General features: G+C 41.3%; 1 protein-coding gene across 1 annotated transcript; it reads right to left on the reverse strand.

The window, feature by feature from the left end:
* Positions 1–68: 68 nt before the first annotated feature.
* ralba (v-ral simian leukemia viral oncogene homolog Ba (ras related)) lies at positions 69–15123 on the reverse strand. Its single transcript, XM_034186345.1, has 4 exons — positions 14888–15123; positions 10456–10664; positions 1787–1964; positions 69–1401 (listed from the first exon to the last, which is right to left on the reverse strand). Exons 1-4 carry the CDS (start codon positions 14999–15001, stop codon positions 1279–1281), a joined length of 624 nt encoding a protein of 207 aa, XP_034042236.1. The 5' UTR covers positions 15002–15123; the 3' UTR covers positions 69–1278.
* Positions 15124–16728: the final 1605 nt, after the last annotated feature.

The raw sequence follows: 16728 nt of genomic DNA on the forward strand, positions 1-16728 counted from the left end.
TCAGTGACTCATTGACAGGGATGTAATTTAATGCAATATTGCACAAGGTGTTATGAAAAAGTCAAGTGTTTACAAAAGAAAAGCATTTATTTTGCAGGATACCTTTAATTCCCATTTCAAATTGTACTTTTTCCCTCTCTCACCCCAGCGAGTATTCTCACAGCAGTGGGATGAAGAAAAAGGACATTATAAATGGTTTAGGCAGTGGTGCAAACATTTCGACACTGCAGCACTTGACAAGACACTTGAGCACTTGGTGTCCTTGTGCAAGCATCATACACAGAGACAGAAAAGCCTTTGTGGTATCAAATGAACAGCACTTACATCCACAAACAGCTTGAATTTTGCATGATTCTGTTGGCACATAATCGACAGCATGAATTTATTCAAGTCCATTCCTTGAGTATTTTCGTCTTAGTGCACGCTGGCCAAACACATTATGAAAATATCAGCAGTATAATTCACAAGACGTAGGAATTGTAAATTTATCACCATCATGGATTGTCATTTTGTGTGTGTGTGGGGGGGGGGCAGCATCAGCACAAACCATATCCACTCTTTCCCAGTCATCTAGAAAGAGCATCCAGATGCTGCAGCTTTCATCATGCAACCTGCACATGTACTGATGAGTCTACAAAACATTTATTGAAATATTGGTGTTGTCATTTTTTCTGATTACTTTCAACCATGAAAGGTCTTACATAAATGCAACAGCCATGTTAGAGCTGACTGTGATTCAGAAAAATCAAACGCCTTAGCTGAACTGAAAATAAAGTTGTTGGGCTAAGTCAAAAATGGTAAATAAAATAAAATAAAAACCCTGTAGTGTCTTCAAACAAGGGAAGCAGCATTAGACAGCTGTGAACTGTGACAGATGAGAAATTAAATGTAAGGTATTCTGCAGGCTGAGATGAAACACTCCTACAGGATGTAAGAGGACACATTACTGGGCAAAGATAACAATTCAGTTTGACACAAAACAAAAAGTGAAAGGCAATATAATGGTGAGGTTAACTGGCAGAAGACAGCTGGAGGAACAGCATCAGTGGCTGTTTAGTTATAAATCACGCTATGATTCTGACAACAGAGATGATCTTCCCAACTTTCATTTCATAAAACAAAAAAGTGGCCGACGTCGGTCCTGACACAAAGCTATGCCCAATTATTACTTTGTTGTTTTAAAGATGAAGCTTAATTTGTACGTCAACAGCAAAGATGCTGCTTTTGAGCATGTCTCCCAACTCAAGTGTGCTGTGGGTGTTGTGGTCCATGAGCAGTTCACAGTAAACAGCATCTCTCTTTGAAGCTCTTCTTTTTCTTCTTGTTTTTTCCTTTCCCATTTTTGTCTTTGTTTTCTGTCAGTTTCTTGCCTCGTACTTCTCGCATCAGGTCAAAGAAAACCTGCAGAGATAATGGAGATGATCTATTTCAGTTCTGACAATGGAAACTGACTGCAACCAGCATTTTTGTGGCATGAGTTCATTTTAGTAATTAATTTTTTTCAAACAGGATGGTCTTTTGACATGCTCATCCCCATCGTCCTTAACAGAACAGCAACATCTGTAATTGTGTTACACACAAATGCAAAACCAATATTCACTGAAGGAAGAAAAAAAACAAACAAAAAAAACACAAAAACATATCTTGTGTGTGCGTGTGTGTATATATATATATATATATATATATATATATACATATATATACATACATACATACATACACACACGATATAAATAAAAAATACAATACAATAATATTAAATCGTGTAATATGTGTATAGATGTACCTTGTCTACATTGGCTCTGGTTTTGGCTGATGTCTCCACATACTGGACACCCCACTCTTCTGCCTTCCCACGGGCTTCATCAACAGATACCTGCCGTCGTTCCTCCAGGTCAGACTTATTTCCAACTAGCAGGAGAGGGATCTTGTCTTCTTCTGCCTTCACCCGCAGGATCTGCTCCCTGTCACCATACAAACAAAAACTAAAATATTGAGCGATCTGTAAGCAGGCTCATAAATGATACAACAGGATCCCTTGAACTAAATACTGAGTTCATCTGACGTCACACTGTTCCAGGTTTTACATCTTAAAGCCTCACCAAAATGGCATTTGCCTCTTCCACATATTTAAAGTGCGTATCACCAGTAAATACAACCCCAATTCCAATGAAGTTGGGACGTTGTATAAAATGTAAATTAAAAACAGAATACAATGATTTGCAAATCCTCTTCAACCTATGAATACACCACAAAGACAAGATATCTAATGTTGAACCTGATAAACTTTATTGTTTTAGTGCAAATATTTGCTCATTTTGAAATGGATGCCTACAACACGTTTCAAAAAAGATGGCACTGTGCTACATCACCTTTCCTTCTAACAACACTCAATAAGCGTTTGGGAACTGAGGACACTAATTGTTGAAGCTTTGTAGGTAGAATTCTTTCCCATCCTTGCTTGATGTTCGACTTCAGTTGTTCAACAGTCCGGGGTCTCTGTTGTCGTATTTTGCGCTTCGTAATGCACCACACATTTTCAATGGCCGACAGGTCTGGACTGCAGGCAGGCCAGTCTAGTACCCGCACTCTTTTACGACTAAGACACGCTGTTGTAACACATGCAGAATGTGGCTTGGCATTGTCTTGCTGAAATAAGCAGGGACGTCCCTGAAAAAGACGTTGCTTGGATGGGAGCATTTGTTGCTCCAAAACGTGGGTGTACCTTTCAGAATTGATGGTGCCATCACAGATGTGTAAACGGCCCATGCCATGGGCACTAACACACCCCCATACCATCTCAGAAGCTGGCTTTTGAACTTTGTGCTCGTAACAATCTGGATGGTCTGTTTCCTCTTTTGTCCACAGCACACGACGTCCATGATTTCCAAAAACAATTTGAAATCTGGACTCATCAGACCACAGCACACCTTTTGTCTGTCCATTTCAAATGAGCGCGGGCCCAATGAAGGCGGCGGAGTTTCTGGATGTTGTTGATGTATGGCTTTTGCTTTGCATGGTAGAGTTTTAACTTGCACTTGTAGATGTAGCGACAAACTGTGTTAACTGACAATGGTTTTCTGAAGTGTTCCTGAGCCCATGCAGTAAGATCCTTCACACAATGATGCAAGTTTTTAATGCAGTCCCACCTGAGCGATCGAAGGTCATGGGCATTCAATGTTGGTTTTCAGCTTTGCCGCTTATGTGTAGAAAGTTCTCCAGATTCTCTGAATCTTCTGATTATATTATGGACTGTAGATAATGGAATCCCTAAATTCCTTGCAATTGAACATTGAGAAACATTGTTCTTAAACTGTTGGACTATTTTTTGTCGCAGTTGTTCACAAAGTGGTGATCCTCGCCCCATCTTTGCTTGTGAACGGCTGAACCTTTTGGTGATACTCCTTTTATACCCAATCATGACACTCACCTGTTTCCAAACAAGTGTTCTTTGAGCATTCATGAACTTTCCCAGTCTTTTGTTGCCCCTGTCCCAACTTTTTTGAAATGTGTTGCAGGCATTCATTTCAACATGAGCAAATATTTGCACAAAAACAATAACGTTTATCAGTTTGAACATTACATATCTTGTCTTTGTGGTGTATTCAATTGAATATAGGTTGAAGAGGATTTACAAATCATTGTATTGTTTTTATTTACATTTTACACAACGTCCCAACTTCATTGGAAATGGTGTTGTAAAATGTCAAATGAGCTGACTATTATAAATATATTGGTGCTATAGGTGCTTTGTAGTCGTATCATCTGACCTTTGGCCATGTGTCTCGGACACTCGAGTGAAGAGAGGGGCAGAGCTGTCGACTGATCACCACCTGGTGGTGAGTTGGATCCACTGGGAGGGTAGGAAGCCGGTAAGACCTGGCAGGCCCAAACGTATCGTGAGGGTCTGCTGGGAACGACTGGCGGAACCCTCTGTCAGCGAGGTCTTCAACTCCCACCTCCGGGAGAGCTTCTCCCAGATCCCGGGGGAGGTTGGAGACATGGAGTCCGAGTGGACCATGTTCTCCACCTCCATTGTCGATGCGGCTGCTCGTAGCTGTGGTCGCAAGGTCTCTGGTGCCTGTCGCGGCGGCAATCCCCAAACCCGGTGGTGGACACCGGAAGTAAGGGATGTCATCAAGCTGAAGAAGGAGTCCTACTTATCTTTGTTGGTAGGTGGGACCCCAGAGGCAGCTGACAGGTACCGCCAGGCCAAGCGTGCCGCAGCCCGTGCAGTCGCAGAGGCAAAAACTTGGGTCTGGGAGGAGTTCGGGGAGGCTATGGAGGAGGACTATCGGTCGGCCTCGAAGAGATTCTGGCAAACCGTCCGACGCCTCAGGAGGCGGAAGCAGCTCTCCACCAGCACTGTTTACGGTGCGGGTGGGGAGCTGTTGACCCTGACTGGGGATGTTGTCGGGCGGTGGAAGAAGTACTTCGAGGATCTCCTCAATCCCATCGTCATGTCTTCCGAAGAGGAAGCAGAGACTGGGGACTCGGAGGCGGACTCATCCATTACCCAGGCCAAAGTCACCGAGGTGGTTAGAAAGCTCCTCGGTGGCAAGGCTCCTGGGGTGGATGAAATCCGTCCTGAGTACCTTAGGTCTCTGGATGTTGTAGGGCTGTCTTGGCTGACATGCCTCTGCAACATCGTGTGGCGATCGGGGACAGTGCCTCTGGATTGGCAGACCGGGGTGGTGGTCCCTCTGTTTAAGAAGGGGGACCGGAGGGTGTGTTCCAACTATAGGGGGATAACACTCCTCAGCCTCCCCGGTAAGGTCTATTCCAGAGTACTGGAGAGGAGAATTCGACCGATGGTCGAACCTCAGATTCAGGAGGAGCAGTGTGGTTTTCGTCCTGGTCGCGGCACACTGGACCAGCTCTACATGCTCCATCGGGTGCTCGAGGGTTCATGGGAGTTTGCCCAACCAGTCCACATGTGTTTTGTGGATCTGGAGAAGGCATTCGACCGTGTCCCTCGGGGCACCCTGTTGGGAGTGCTCCGGGAGTACGGGGTCCTTTGCTAAGGGCTATCCGGTCCCAGTACGACCGCAGCAGGAGCTTGGTTCGCATTGCCGGTAGTAAGTCAAACCTGTTTCCAGTGCACGTTGGCCTCCGCCAGGGCTGCCCTTTGTCACCGGTTCTGTTCATTATTTTTATGGACAGAATTTCTAGGCGCAGCCAGGGTGTAGAGGGGGTCTGGTATGGGAACCACAGAATCTCGTCTCTGCTGTTTGCGGATGATGTGGTTCTGTTGGCTTCGTTAAATCAGGACCTTCAGCGTGCACTGGGGCGGTTTGCAGCCAAGTGTGAAGCGTCCGGGATGAAAATCAGCACCTCCAAATCCGAGGCCATGGTTCTCGACCGGAAAAAGGTGCTTTGCCCTCTTCGGGTCGGTGGAGTGTCCTTGCCTCAAGTGGAGGAGTTTAAGTATCTCGGGGTCTTGTTCAGGAGTGAGGGACGGATGGCGCGTGAGATCGATAGACGGATCGGTGCAGCATCTGCAGTGATGCGGTCGCTGTATTGGACCGTCGTGGTGAAGAGAGAGCTGAGTAGGGGGGCAAAGCTCTCGATTTACCGATCGATCTACGTTCCGATCCTCACCTATGGTCATGAGATTTGGCTCATGACCGAAAGAACGAGATCGCGAGTACAAGCGGGCGAGATGAGTTTCCTCCGCAGGGTGGCTGGGCGCTCCCTTAGAGATAGGGTGAGGAGCTCGGTCACTTGGGAGGAGCTCGGAGTCAAGCCGCTGCTCCTCCACGTCGAAAGGAGTCAGTTGTGGTGGCTCGGGCATCTTTTCCGGATGCCCCCTGGACGCCTCGCTGGAGAGGTGTTCCGGGCACGTCCCACTGGGAGGAGGCCCCGGGGACGACCCAGGACACGCTGGAGGGACTACATCTCTCGGCTGGCTTGGGAACGCCTTGGGGTTCCCCCGGAGTAACTGGAGGAGGTGTGTGTGGATTGGGAGGTCTGGGCGGCTTTGCTTGAGCTGCTGCCCCCGCGACCCGACTCCGGATAAAGCGGAAGAAGATGGATGGATGGATGGTGCTATATGCCAAGAGAAATTAAGTCATAAACATGGGGAAATTAGCGTGATTATCTATCAGCTAATATGATATATGAATTTTGGTGACATCATCTCAGGTCACACACGTGAAACTAATGGGGCAAAACAATTTTTTTATCGTGTGTAATCAGTGTTTTTTGTGTACTTTGACGGTGAATACATCAAAATCATTAAAATGCGTGTTTTGCAAGGATGGAGTCAACAACTACTATTGCCTATTTGGTGGACAGATTTTCCAAAGATAATATTTTGAGGAGAAAAGTGGAGAGGAAGCCACTTCTGTGATCGTGGGTCAGACAGTTGTACAACCCCTGGCAATAATTATGGAATCACCGGCCTCGGAGGATGTTCATTCAGTTGTTTAATTTTGTAGAAAAAAAGCAGATCACAGACATGACACAAAACTAAATTCATTTCAAATGGCAACTTTCTGGCTTTAAGAAACACTATAAGAAATCAGGAAAAATAATTGTGGCAGTCAGTAACGGTTAATTTTTTAGACCAAGCAGAGGGAAAAAAATATGGACTCACTCAATTCTGAGGAATAAATTATGGAATCACCATGTAAATTTTCATCCCCAAAATTAACACCTGCATCAAATCAGATCTGCTCAGATCTGTTAGTCTGCATCTAAAAGTTGTGATCACACCTTGGAGAGCTATTGCACCAAGTGGACTGACATGAATCATGGCTCCAACACGAGAGATGTCAATTGAAACAAAGGAGAGGATTATCAAACTCTTAAAAGAGGGTAAATCATCACGCAATGTTGCAGAAGATATTGGTTGTTCACAGTCAGCTGTGTCTAAACTCTGGACCAAATACAAACAACATGGGAAGGTTGTTAAAGGCAAACATACTGGTAGACCAAGGAAGACATCAAAGCGTCAAGACAGAAAACTTAAAGCAATATGTCTCAAAAATCGAAAATGCACAACAAAACAAATGAGGAACGAATGGGAGGAAACTGGAGTCAACGTCTGTGACCGAACTGTAAGAAACCGCCTAAAGGAAATGGGATTTACATACAGAAAAGCTAAACGAAAGCCATCATTAACACCTAAACAGAAAAAAACAAGGTTACAATGGGCTAAGGAAAAGCAATTGTGGACTGTGGATGACTGGATGAAAGTCATATTCAGTGATGAATCTCAAATCTGCATTGGGCAAGGTGATGATGCTGGAACTTTTGTTTGGTGCCGTTCCAATGAGATTTATAAAAATGACTGCCTTAAGAGAACATGTAAATTTCCACAGTCATTGATGATATGGGGCTGCATGTCAGGTAAAGGCACTGGGGAGATGGCTGTCATTACATCATCAATAAATGCACAAGTTTACATTGATATTTTGGACACTTATCCCATCAATTGAAAGGATGTTTGGGGATGATGAAATCATTTTTATGATAATGCATCTTGCCATGGAGCAAAAACTGTGAAAACATTCCTTGCAAAAAGACACATAGGGTCAATGTCATGGCCTGCAAATAGTCCGGATCTTAATCCAATTGAAAATCTTTGGTGGAAGTTGAAGAAAATGGTCCATGACAAGGCTCCAACCTGCAAAGCTGATCTGGCAACAGCAATCAGAGAAAGTTGGAGCCAGATTGATGAAGAGTACTGTTTGTCACTCATTAAGTCCATGCCTCAGAGACTGCAAGCTGTTATAAAAGCCAGAGGTGGTGCAACAAAATACTAGTGATGTGTTGGAGCGTTCTTTTGTTTTTCATGATTCCATAATTTTTTCCTCAGAATTGAGTGATTCCATATTCTTTTCCCTCTGCTTGGTCTAAAAAAGTAACCGTTACTGACTGCCACAATTTTTCCTGATTTCTTATAGTGTTTCTTAAAGCCAGAAAGTTGCCATTTGAAATGACTTTAGTTTTGTGTCATGTCTGTGATCTGCTTTTTTTCTACAAAATTAAACAACTGAACGAACATCCTCCGAGGTCGGTGATTCCATAATTTTTGCCAGGGGTTGTACAAGTGATCGCTGTTAACAGGAGCACCACAACGTGGATCAGCTTACAGACATTTTGTGTTATTGGCTAAACAGAACTAGACTGTAGAGGAATGCAGTTTTCCTGTGGACAAAACACAGCGTCACACGTGGAATTCTACATGGCTCTGTGTGCGAACACAAAAGGAGTGAAATCAGACACCGCATTCAATAATAATCACATAATAATATGTGATTATTATTCAGTATCGAGTCGCATGTGATGGGTTTTATTTTTTTGTTTTTGAATACATGGTGGGTTTGCAAAGTACAAAAGTGCAAAATACAAGATCACAAACTCCAAGAATTTGATTTGAAATCCAAATTAAAGCCATATTACATTGGGGGGGACAACTCAGACTGACTGTGTGTACGTCATGAAATGGACACAAATGGAGCGACCTTTTGACAGCCAATGCTCAGCACCTAGGTTACGTCACTTTAATGGCTAAATATAGCTTTGAATCTGTGTGCATTTTAAAGGTGATGTATGGCTAATTTTATTTTAAATTAGCTACATCAGGACTCGTGCAAGTTAAAGAGTTGGAAGTCATTATTCTTAATCTGGTATACAATTTTTTTTTTAAAGATAGTGTTGAATGGAGTGCAAGATGCCCTTTAATTCATCAATCATCAGTTTAATGATGGAATTTCAACTTAAGTTTGCCCCCAGAGCATTTATAGTCTGCGTGCTATTCACAAAGGGGCTTATGATAGTTTTAGGACAATTACATGTCATTTGGCAGGCAGAAGAAAGCTCACTTTGGAGCTGTACTGTACGTACAGTATATTCTCGTTCCAGCACCCCCAAAATATTCCAGGAGATAGAACTTTAATAGATATTGGGGAATTATTTTTTATTTATAAAAATGAAGTTGATATGCAACAAGCACACAAAGGTTTGTTTAATGTGCACACAAGTTACTTAAATACAACTTTGCATCCACATATGAACAAGACATTCATTCCTCTGCATGCATATATCTGAGCAAACAAAATCTATTCTTTGGTCAGTTAATGTTTCTCTCTCAGTTGTTCTCAATTTAGAGCATAGTGTGTACACTCAACTTGAAACAGGCTACCAACTAATGAAATATGGAAACAAATTAATCAAATCCTGTATCATGTGCACACATAGGAGCATTTTGAGTACTGTGAATCACAGACTCATTACACATGGATTTTTATCTCACTTTGGACATCTGCATGGAACACAGGCTGGTCCAACCTGCTGCACACCTCCCAATGTCCTCCTCCTCCACTTCACGGAATATGTAGAATTGCTCACCGCAATGCTGTTATTCTCTGGTTCTGTGGTGTGCTTCTGCATCATGCTGACATTTTCATGATGCAGCGGTATTATGTAACATCATGTGTTGTATGGTTGGCTTGACTTTTCTCGCCCACCTAAGATTTGAACTCCACCTTTTGCCATGTTTGTTATCATTCTACATGAGCTTCCCACATGTACTGCATATGTAAACACATCATCAACTATATGGTTAATTTCACAGGATGATTAATTCTTATCATGGGGAGAATTTCTATCGGTATACCTACAACGATACAATATGGGCCATCCCTAGTTGGCTGACTCAATGTGCAACAGACAAAAAGTTGCACAATGCATATTTCCTTCAATCACAGCCAGAGATGCCTATAATTCCTTCAGAACTGTCTGGGTACTTTGGTGGCTTCCATCACTGATTGCACACAATCATCCAATTTTTAAGAACTGCTTCCTCCTTAAAGACTTACCATACCATTTGCATTTCTTAATGACTGATGTAAATGAGGTCCAAGACATATTCAATGACTTGGAAAAGTTCCATGTACCCATCCCCTAAATTCTCCTAAGAAAACTGGCTGTAAAAGTGTTAATTTGTCTTACGCTAATGGATCACTTATGTGTGGAATCTTTTCGGCTTTGATACTTCTATTGAATTTATGTGACATCATTTTATAAATTTTCACATAAAGAAACATGAATTGTTTTAATTTAATGCCATAAAAAATGTAAATGTGTAACAGCAGAAGGGTTCGCATAATTTTCACAGCACTGTTAGAGATTTGTTTTCATTTCTTGCACTAAGCAGGGTCTGACCTTGTTAAAATTTTTGCATCCAGCACACTAACTCACAACTAAGTGTGCATAAGGACTTAACATTTTACATGATGTGAATATTGATATGAAGATGAACTGTCTTGAAGCTGGTGTATTTTTTAAAGCATGTTTTTGATTGTGGGAGGAACCTGGAGTTCCAGGGTACCAGCTGATACTCTTGAGTTTTGCACCAGAAATTTCAGAAGTTGGTATATCTTATTTCATAGTGCAGTCTCACCACGTTTTCTCTATCTCTCAGACAGACAGGTGCCAGCAAAATACCTGAATTCCCCAGTGGCAGTGAAGGACTCATGCTCAGTGATGGAGAAGACCAGCAGGAAGCCCTCCCCACTGCGAAAATAGTTGTCCCTGATGGCAGCATAGTCCTCTTGACCAGCTGTATCTAGAATGTCAATCTGAACCTCCTCCCCATCCAGAACCACCTTCTTCCTGTAGCTGTCTGCCTTGGTGGGCTCATAGTCTTCCACAAACTGAAAATGAAAAAGCAGCTACAGTCACTTTTAAAGTTTATTTTCCATTAATAGGTCACAAGTGCAGCCATTCCTAGTGTAAGAAAGACTGTTTATAAGGGCTAAACTGATTTTGGAAGAGGAAAAACTACACAAAGACTGGTAATGCAACAGAAAGGAGTTGCATTACTATGCCCAGATTTTCCCCAAACTCTTTTTAGTTCTTACTGATCGTTAATGAAGTCCAAGACGCATTCAGTGAGTTAGAAATGTTCATGTATCTATCCCCTGACTTACAGAAAGAAAAGTGATTTAGTTGTGTTACACAGAAGGGTACCATACTATTAGATTATTTCACGTTTGACTTTCATATTTCATTTCTATTATGTTGTTGAGATTTAACTTCACTGTGAGTTTAATGGCCTTCGTTTTTTGAGGAAATTTTTATTTAGAGTAGCCTAAATGATTTTTTATGTCTCTCTCTCACACACACACACACACACACACACACACACACACACACACACACACACACACACACACACACACACACACACACACACACACACACACACAATAAAATGTGTAAATGCTCATAAGTGCTAAACTTTTCAGGTCAATGTATGTATGTATGCATATAACAAGCATCAATGTTTGTTTGTCACTAATGTTGCTCATTCTATTGCTGCTTAGAAGAGTACTTGGAACTGAAAAAAATTTACTCTTCTGTTTATTGTGAATTTTGTTTCTACTCATCCATCAGACTTTAATGAAAACCATCAAAGTTTAAACATGGGCACTCTATTAAAATTAATACTTAAATATTTGAAAAGACAGACCTGGCCATTTTGTTTTTTAAAGACATATTTTTTATAAACTTAGTGTTACAGTGACTGGTTAGATGAACAGGTTCCTCCAAGGTCCCGCAAAAGGTTCCAACCAACACTAATGGTATTGACTAACATGTAGCAGTGCTACTCGATCAGAGATTACCACCACACTTTCTAAGTGACAACAGAGGTTCTACTGCTATTGTGATGCCTACCAGTTTATGTTCCTGTTGGCAGTAACTGAAATATATATACAGCTACTGTCCATCCTATTTTCCCTGAACGTGTTTCATAAAGTATTTCAATCAGTGTCATTAGGTGTGTTGACATGTACACCAAGAATCCACTGTCAATCAAATTGACTACGAATCTGTCTCCAGTGAGAATGAACTGTTTATTAGAAAATATTACCCACAAACACCCAATCATATTATTGTCCACAACCATCACTTCCTGTGCACACAAATCACTTGCACAAGATCAGTAATGTCCTTCCACAGATTTGGGAAGATACTACAGAAATTTTACAACTTTAAAATAAATAAAAATTCATTATTAATAATTATACATGTGTGTATATATAAACTGTTTGGAAGACCAGAAACAAACGGAACCAGGATTTGTTCCATAATGTGCATGAACTACTAACCCTTTACAGTGTCAAAAACAAAAATCTCTCCTGCTACAGTTTGTGCAGCAAAAACAGAATATGGGTACACTGTCAAAATACAATTATGAGGGGCCAATTTCTCTGATCATTTTTAATATAGTCACCTAAGCAGTACTTGTATACTCACCAGTCAGGGTGGATTGCGTTCAGATTGAAATCCTGAATATAAACATTACTATTGTGCAAACATACTTAAGGGCACTTAGCCAATGTTGAAATTATATAAAAAAAAAAGCCTATTATGAACACATTTTGTTCAGTTAGAAACTGTGGAATTTAGAAATGGAGTCTGTCATGTGACAGTGGTTTATAATAACAACAACATACATTTTCCTTGTTAAATCCTGGAGTTGGACTGATCAGCCCTGGGATAAACTATAGGGTTTACAGCTTAGGCAATCAATCATTCATTGAAGATGCTATTGCAATGGTCTGTATTGTTTACACTAAAGACTAAGGTGTTTTAGAATTACCAAGTACTTTGGAATAAAATTATTTCTTTCATGCAAAGGTTCTTTGCAATACTATTTGAGGACATTAAGTAATATACAGTACAAAAAACTTTTATACAGGTGAAATGTAAAATAAGTTTACAATCAAATGTACCACAATTCAAATGTGTGAACATTTTTTCACTTTCAGACACACATACTAAAAAAAAAAAAACACTTTTTTTTCCTCCCCCCCTCACATCAGGTCACACATTTGTGCTAGTGATGATACCAAAACCCAGTACTGAACAGGCTCCAGTATTAAATTATTAAAGACTGGAGTATCTATAACCTTGACCCCACCTTTTGGTGCTGGAGAAAGTCAGGAAAAAAAAAATTAGAGCTCTCTCTCTTGTTTGGAGCCATGTGTGCAGAGCTGAAGGCAGGGCGTCTTGTCACACATCACGTCTTGTCTCTCTCGCCTGTGTCTTTGTTCGTGTGTTCGCACAGCTGAATGCAGAGTGCCTCTGAATCATCTGGCTCAACCCTGTCTCTGGCTGGGAGCATGTCCACTTGACTATGAAGACGGACTTTATTTGAACATTTATGAGGCAGACCAACACAGAGAGGCTGATCATTTGTGTTTTTATCTTTTCAAACATAAAAAGAAAAGGTTGATCAGCTATTTTCTCTCTGCCTCACTGTGTCGTGTGTACACAGAACAGACGATGCCGGAGCAAATTAAATACTCTAAACTACAGTTGCACTTAAATGGTCTACCATTTCTTAAATGGTAGATAGAAAAACATTGTTAATTCTCTTCTTAATTTGATTCTTTTTTTCTCAAAAAAAAAAAAATGCATAAGAATACAATTAAAGGACAGGAGTGATGAGCAATACCTCCAAGATTAGTAGTACTGTTAAAATCTTACCAACCTCTTATTGCATTTGATGTTACAATTTGAATGCATTCAGTGCCGCCCCATGTTTTCAGTACTGCTTTGTGGAAACGTGCTCGGGTATTTTCAAATCACAATGAAACTGCAGTGACCTGCCTTGCTAATTAATTGTTTTATGACTTACATTAGTAAGAATAAAAGGCATGCTCATCAATGGTGTGCCCTCGTGTAGTACGTGGTATTCCACAGTGTTTCTAGAAACAACTTAACGGTTTTTAGGTTGTTACCAATATATATACCAGTATACTATGGGTGCACGGTATATAAATTTGGCCTACGATAGAGATTTTAATTCTATTGCAGTGTAATGCATGTTAATGGACTGAAGCTGGCAGCATTGCAACAACAAGGATGCCGGCTACCGTTAAATGCCATGTAAAAAGAAGAAGAATGTTGATAACGCTACCTCTCGTAGCCGGAATGGCTGCCTCACACATGCTACAGAGTTTGCTGCTGCTCGTCGGGTGGCTTAAAGCTGAACCATGGATGTTGTACTTGTCTTTTCCACCAGCTCCTCTGTTTCACTTTCAGCCATGTTTAATCAAAACGACGATTATATGTTTCAGCTCGTGGCTTTAACTTCCACGGGTTGGAGAAACTAAAGCTTTCTGAAGCACTGAATCAATATGAAGCAATTGTGTTGAAATGGTTCAGTCCTTTGAAGCATCTGATACAATTAAATATGGCGACATCTGCTGGGCAATCTTCAACATAGCACTGTTATGTATGTTTACTAAAAAACGTTCTATGTGCATTTTGTAATTGTTGACTATATTTTCTTTTAAAGACATTAATAATATACTTGTGTTATAATGTGATTGTGACATGATAAAATACTGTATGTAATATAGATATACATTGAGAAATGCTTGTGCAGCTAGGTACTGTTAAGAAAATAGTTGTACAAAATGATGGGGATTTGGGCACTTCAAAAGTTTTTTATCTAAAGTCAAAATCATTTCAGTGGTCTTAGGCTTGAGTCTTTTTCTTTTCTTACTACCGCTCCAGTTTTGGAGATGACCCTCTCACACGGCACAGAAGTTACTGTCATATGAAGTTAGATTTTGCTCAGCTTGCAAAGAGTTGGATAAACAACAGGTTAGCAGTGTGGCTTTCCTTAGGGTCTATGTAACCTGTTGTGAAGTAGTTCTATTATAATGTATATATTGCGATATATATATTGTTATCACAAGAGGCTGCAATGTATATCACAATATGTATTTTAAGTCATATCGCCCATCCCTACTGTACACATTAGTGCCACATCTGTAAAATTAGTATGTGGTATGCATGCATACTATCCATATAAGTGTGAACACTGAAGATATGATAAACAGCATGTACATTATCTTACCTCATCATACATGAACTGCAGGGTCAGTGCTGACTTGCCTACACCTGCAATGCCCACCATTATCACCTTGTGCAGGGCCAGAGAACTCTGGTTTTTACTTTTGCTTGCAGCCATTTCTGGACACTTTCTTGTCTCGTTTTCTCACCTTGACATATGCACAAACATTCACACACAGACATGCACTTGTCTGAACCCAAACAATCACTCACACAACCTGTGGACGACAAAAGAGAAAACATCTCAGTAAATTCCGTCAATACATTCAAAACACATGGCAAGTGTGTGAACACAGCAGGGACAGATGGCAGCTGCTACTTAAGAGTTTTCACTATGGGAGTAAGTTACTGTGCCAAAGCATTAGGCTTCAGTCCAACAAATGGTGAACCTTAACCCCGATCACTCCAATTAAAATGGCAAATTGCCTACTTGTGAATCCCAGAACTTTATAAAGTTCGCTATCAAAAGGTCAATGTAGCTGAGCAGAAGTAATGAAGTCATCATTCTCCACTGCAAGAAGGCATTTAGGAACACATTAAGATAGGGCATTGAGTACTAACCTTGTTAAAAAGAAGGAAGATGTCACTGGCCATCTATTTGCACTATACAGGTCTTATCTCTCTGAGGGTAAAAGCTCAGAGTCAATTGCTTTTGCATGACCTCCACATCATCCATCTTTGTCAGATGTTACTTCTAAATGACTATGTTGTAAATCTCTGCCTGGCTAAGCTTAACTTGCACAGCCTTTGGACAGACAGTGCGTGATTGTTGTGTCAGAATTCGTCCTTGTTGTGTCAGAATTCGTCCTCGTCCACAATTTCTCGGATACTCACACGACTGAAAAGCCACTGAAAGCCATCTGAATCTTCCGAATGGTGAACGAGCTGGGCATGTTACATGTCCTGTGAAGCTTCAACACGAAGGCGCTTTTGCTGCGCCATCAGCTTCGTGCCGATGAATTTCGCTGCCACTCTTTTCATGGCAAAATCTTCTGTCACAGTGGAATGTACCGAAAAAGTGCTGATGTCCACCTCTTCCGCAATTTTCGGATAGTCACACGACGGTCCCACATCACCACAGCGCTCACTTTGGAAATGATCTGGTCATTTCTGCATGTCGACGGCCGACCGGAGCGCGGCGCGCTCTCCACCGTTGTGCGGCCGTCTATAAACCGGTTGAAACACTCCTTAATCTGTGTGATGCCCAGAGGATCATCACCGAAAGCTGTCTGAATAATCCGAATGGTTTCCACCTGGCTGTTGCCCAGTTTTTGGCAAAATTTGATGCAGTCAGGCTGCTCCAGTCATTCCGCCATTTCCTTGCAAAGAAAATCCGACGAGAGACTACACCCATCCTCACACAAAGGCTGCTTACAAGCAAATGACGCAATCGACAGGCGTGAAAAAACTCACGCATGCGCACGAAGGTTCAAGGTTGGCTCATGCAAGCACACGTGATTCAAATCCATCAGGTTTTTGAAAAAAATAAAAAGGTCGGATACTTTTCTAACAGACCTCGTACACAAGGGACACAGGGAGAACAAGAGAGTGACAATGCTAAGTGATTTTCACTCAAAGAGCCTTCATTTTCACAAGATACAGGCTTCTGCAACCCTGTAACTGAAGAGCAACTATTCATTTGGTAATTTGCTATTATGAAGGCCTTTGAAAAGAGCTTATGGAATCATGAAGTGACTGGGCAGCAGTGTTTGGTGATGCCGATGAATTTGCAAGAGAATCACGATTAAAGTTTTTAGGGTTATGGTGCTTCTTGTCTCATTGTACGGTTGTGAGACTTGGACACAAATTAGTGACCCATCTTGATGACGGGAAAACTTTGGTATT

The sequence above is a fragment of the Thalassophryne amazonica genome, chromosome 14, assembly GCF_902500255.1.
Source record: "Thalassophryne amazonica chromosome 14, fThaAma1.1, whole genome shotgun sequence".
NCBI classification, from domain to species: Eukaryota; Metazoa; Chordata; class Actinopteri; order Batrachoidiformes; family Batrachoididae; genus Thalassophryne; species Thalassophryne amazonica.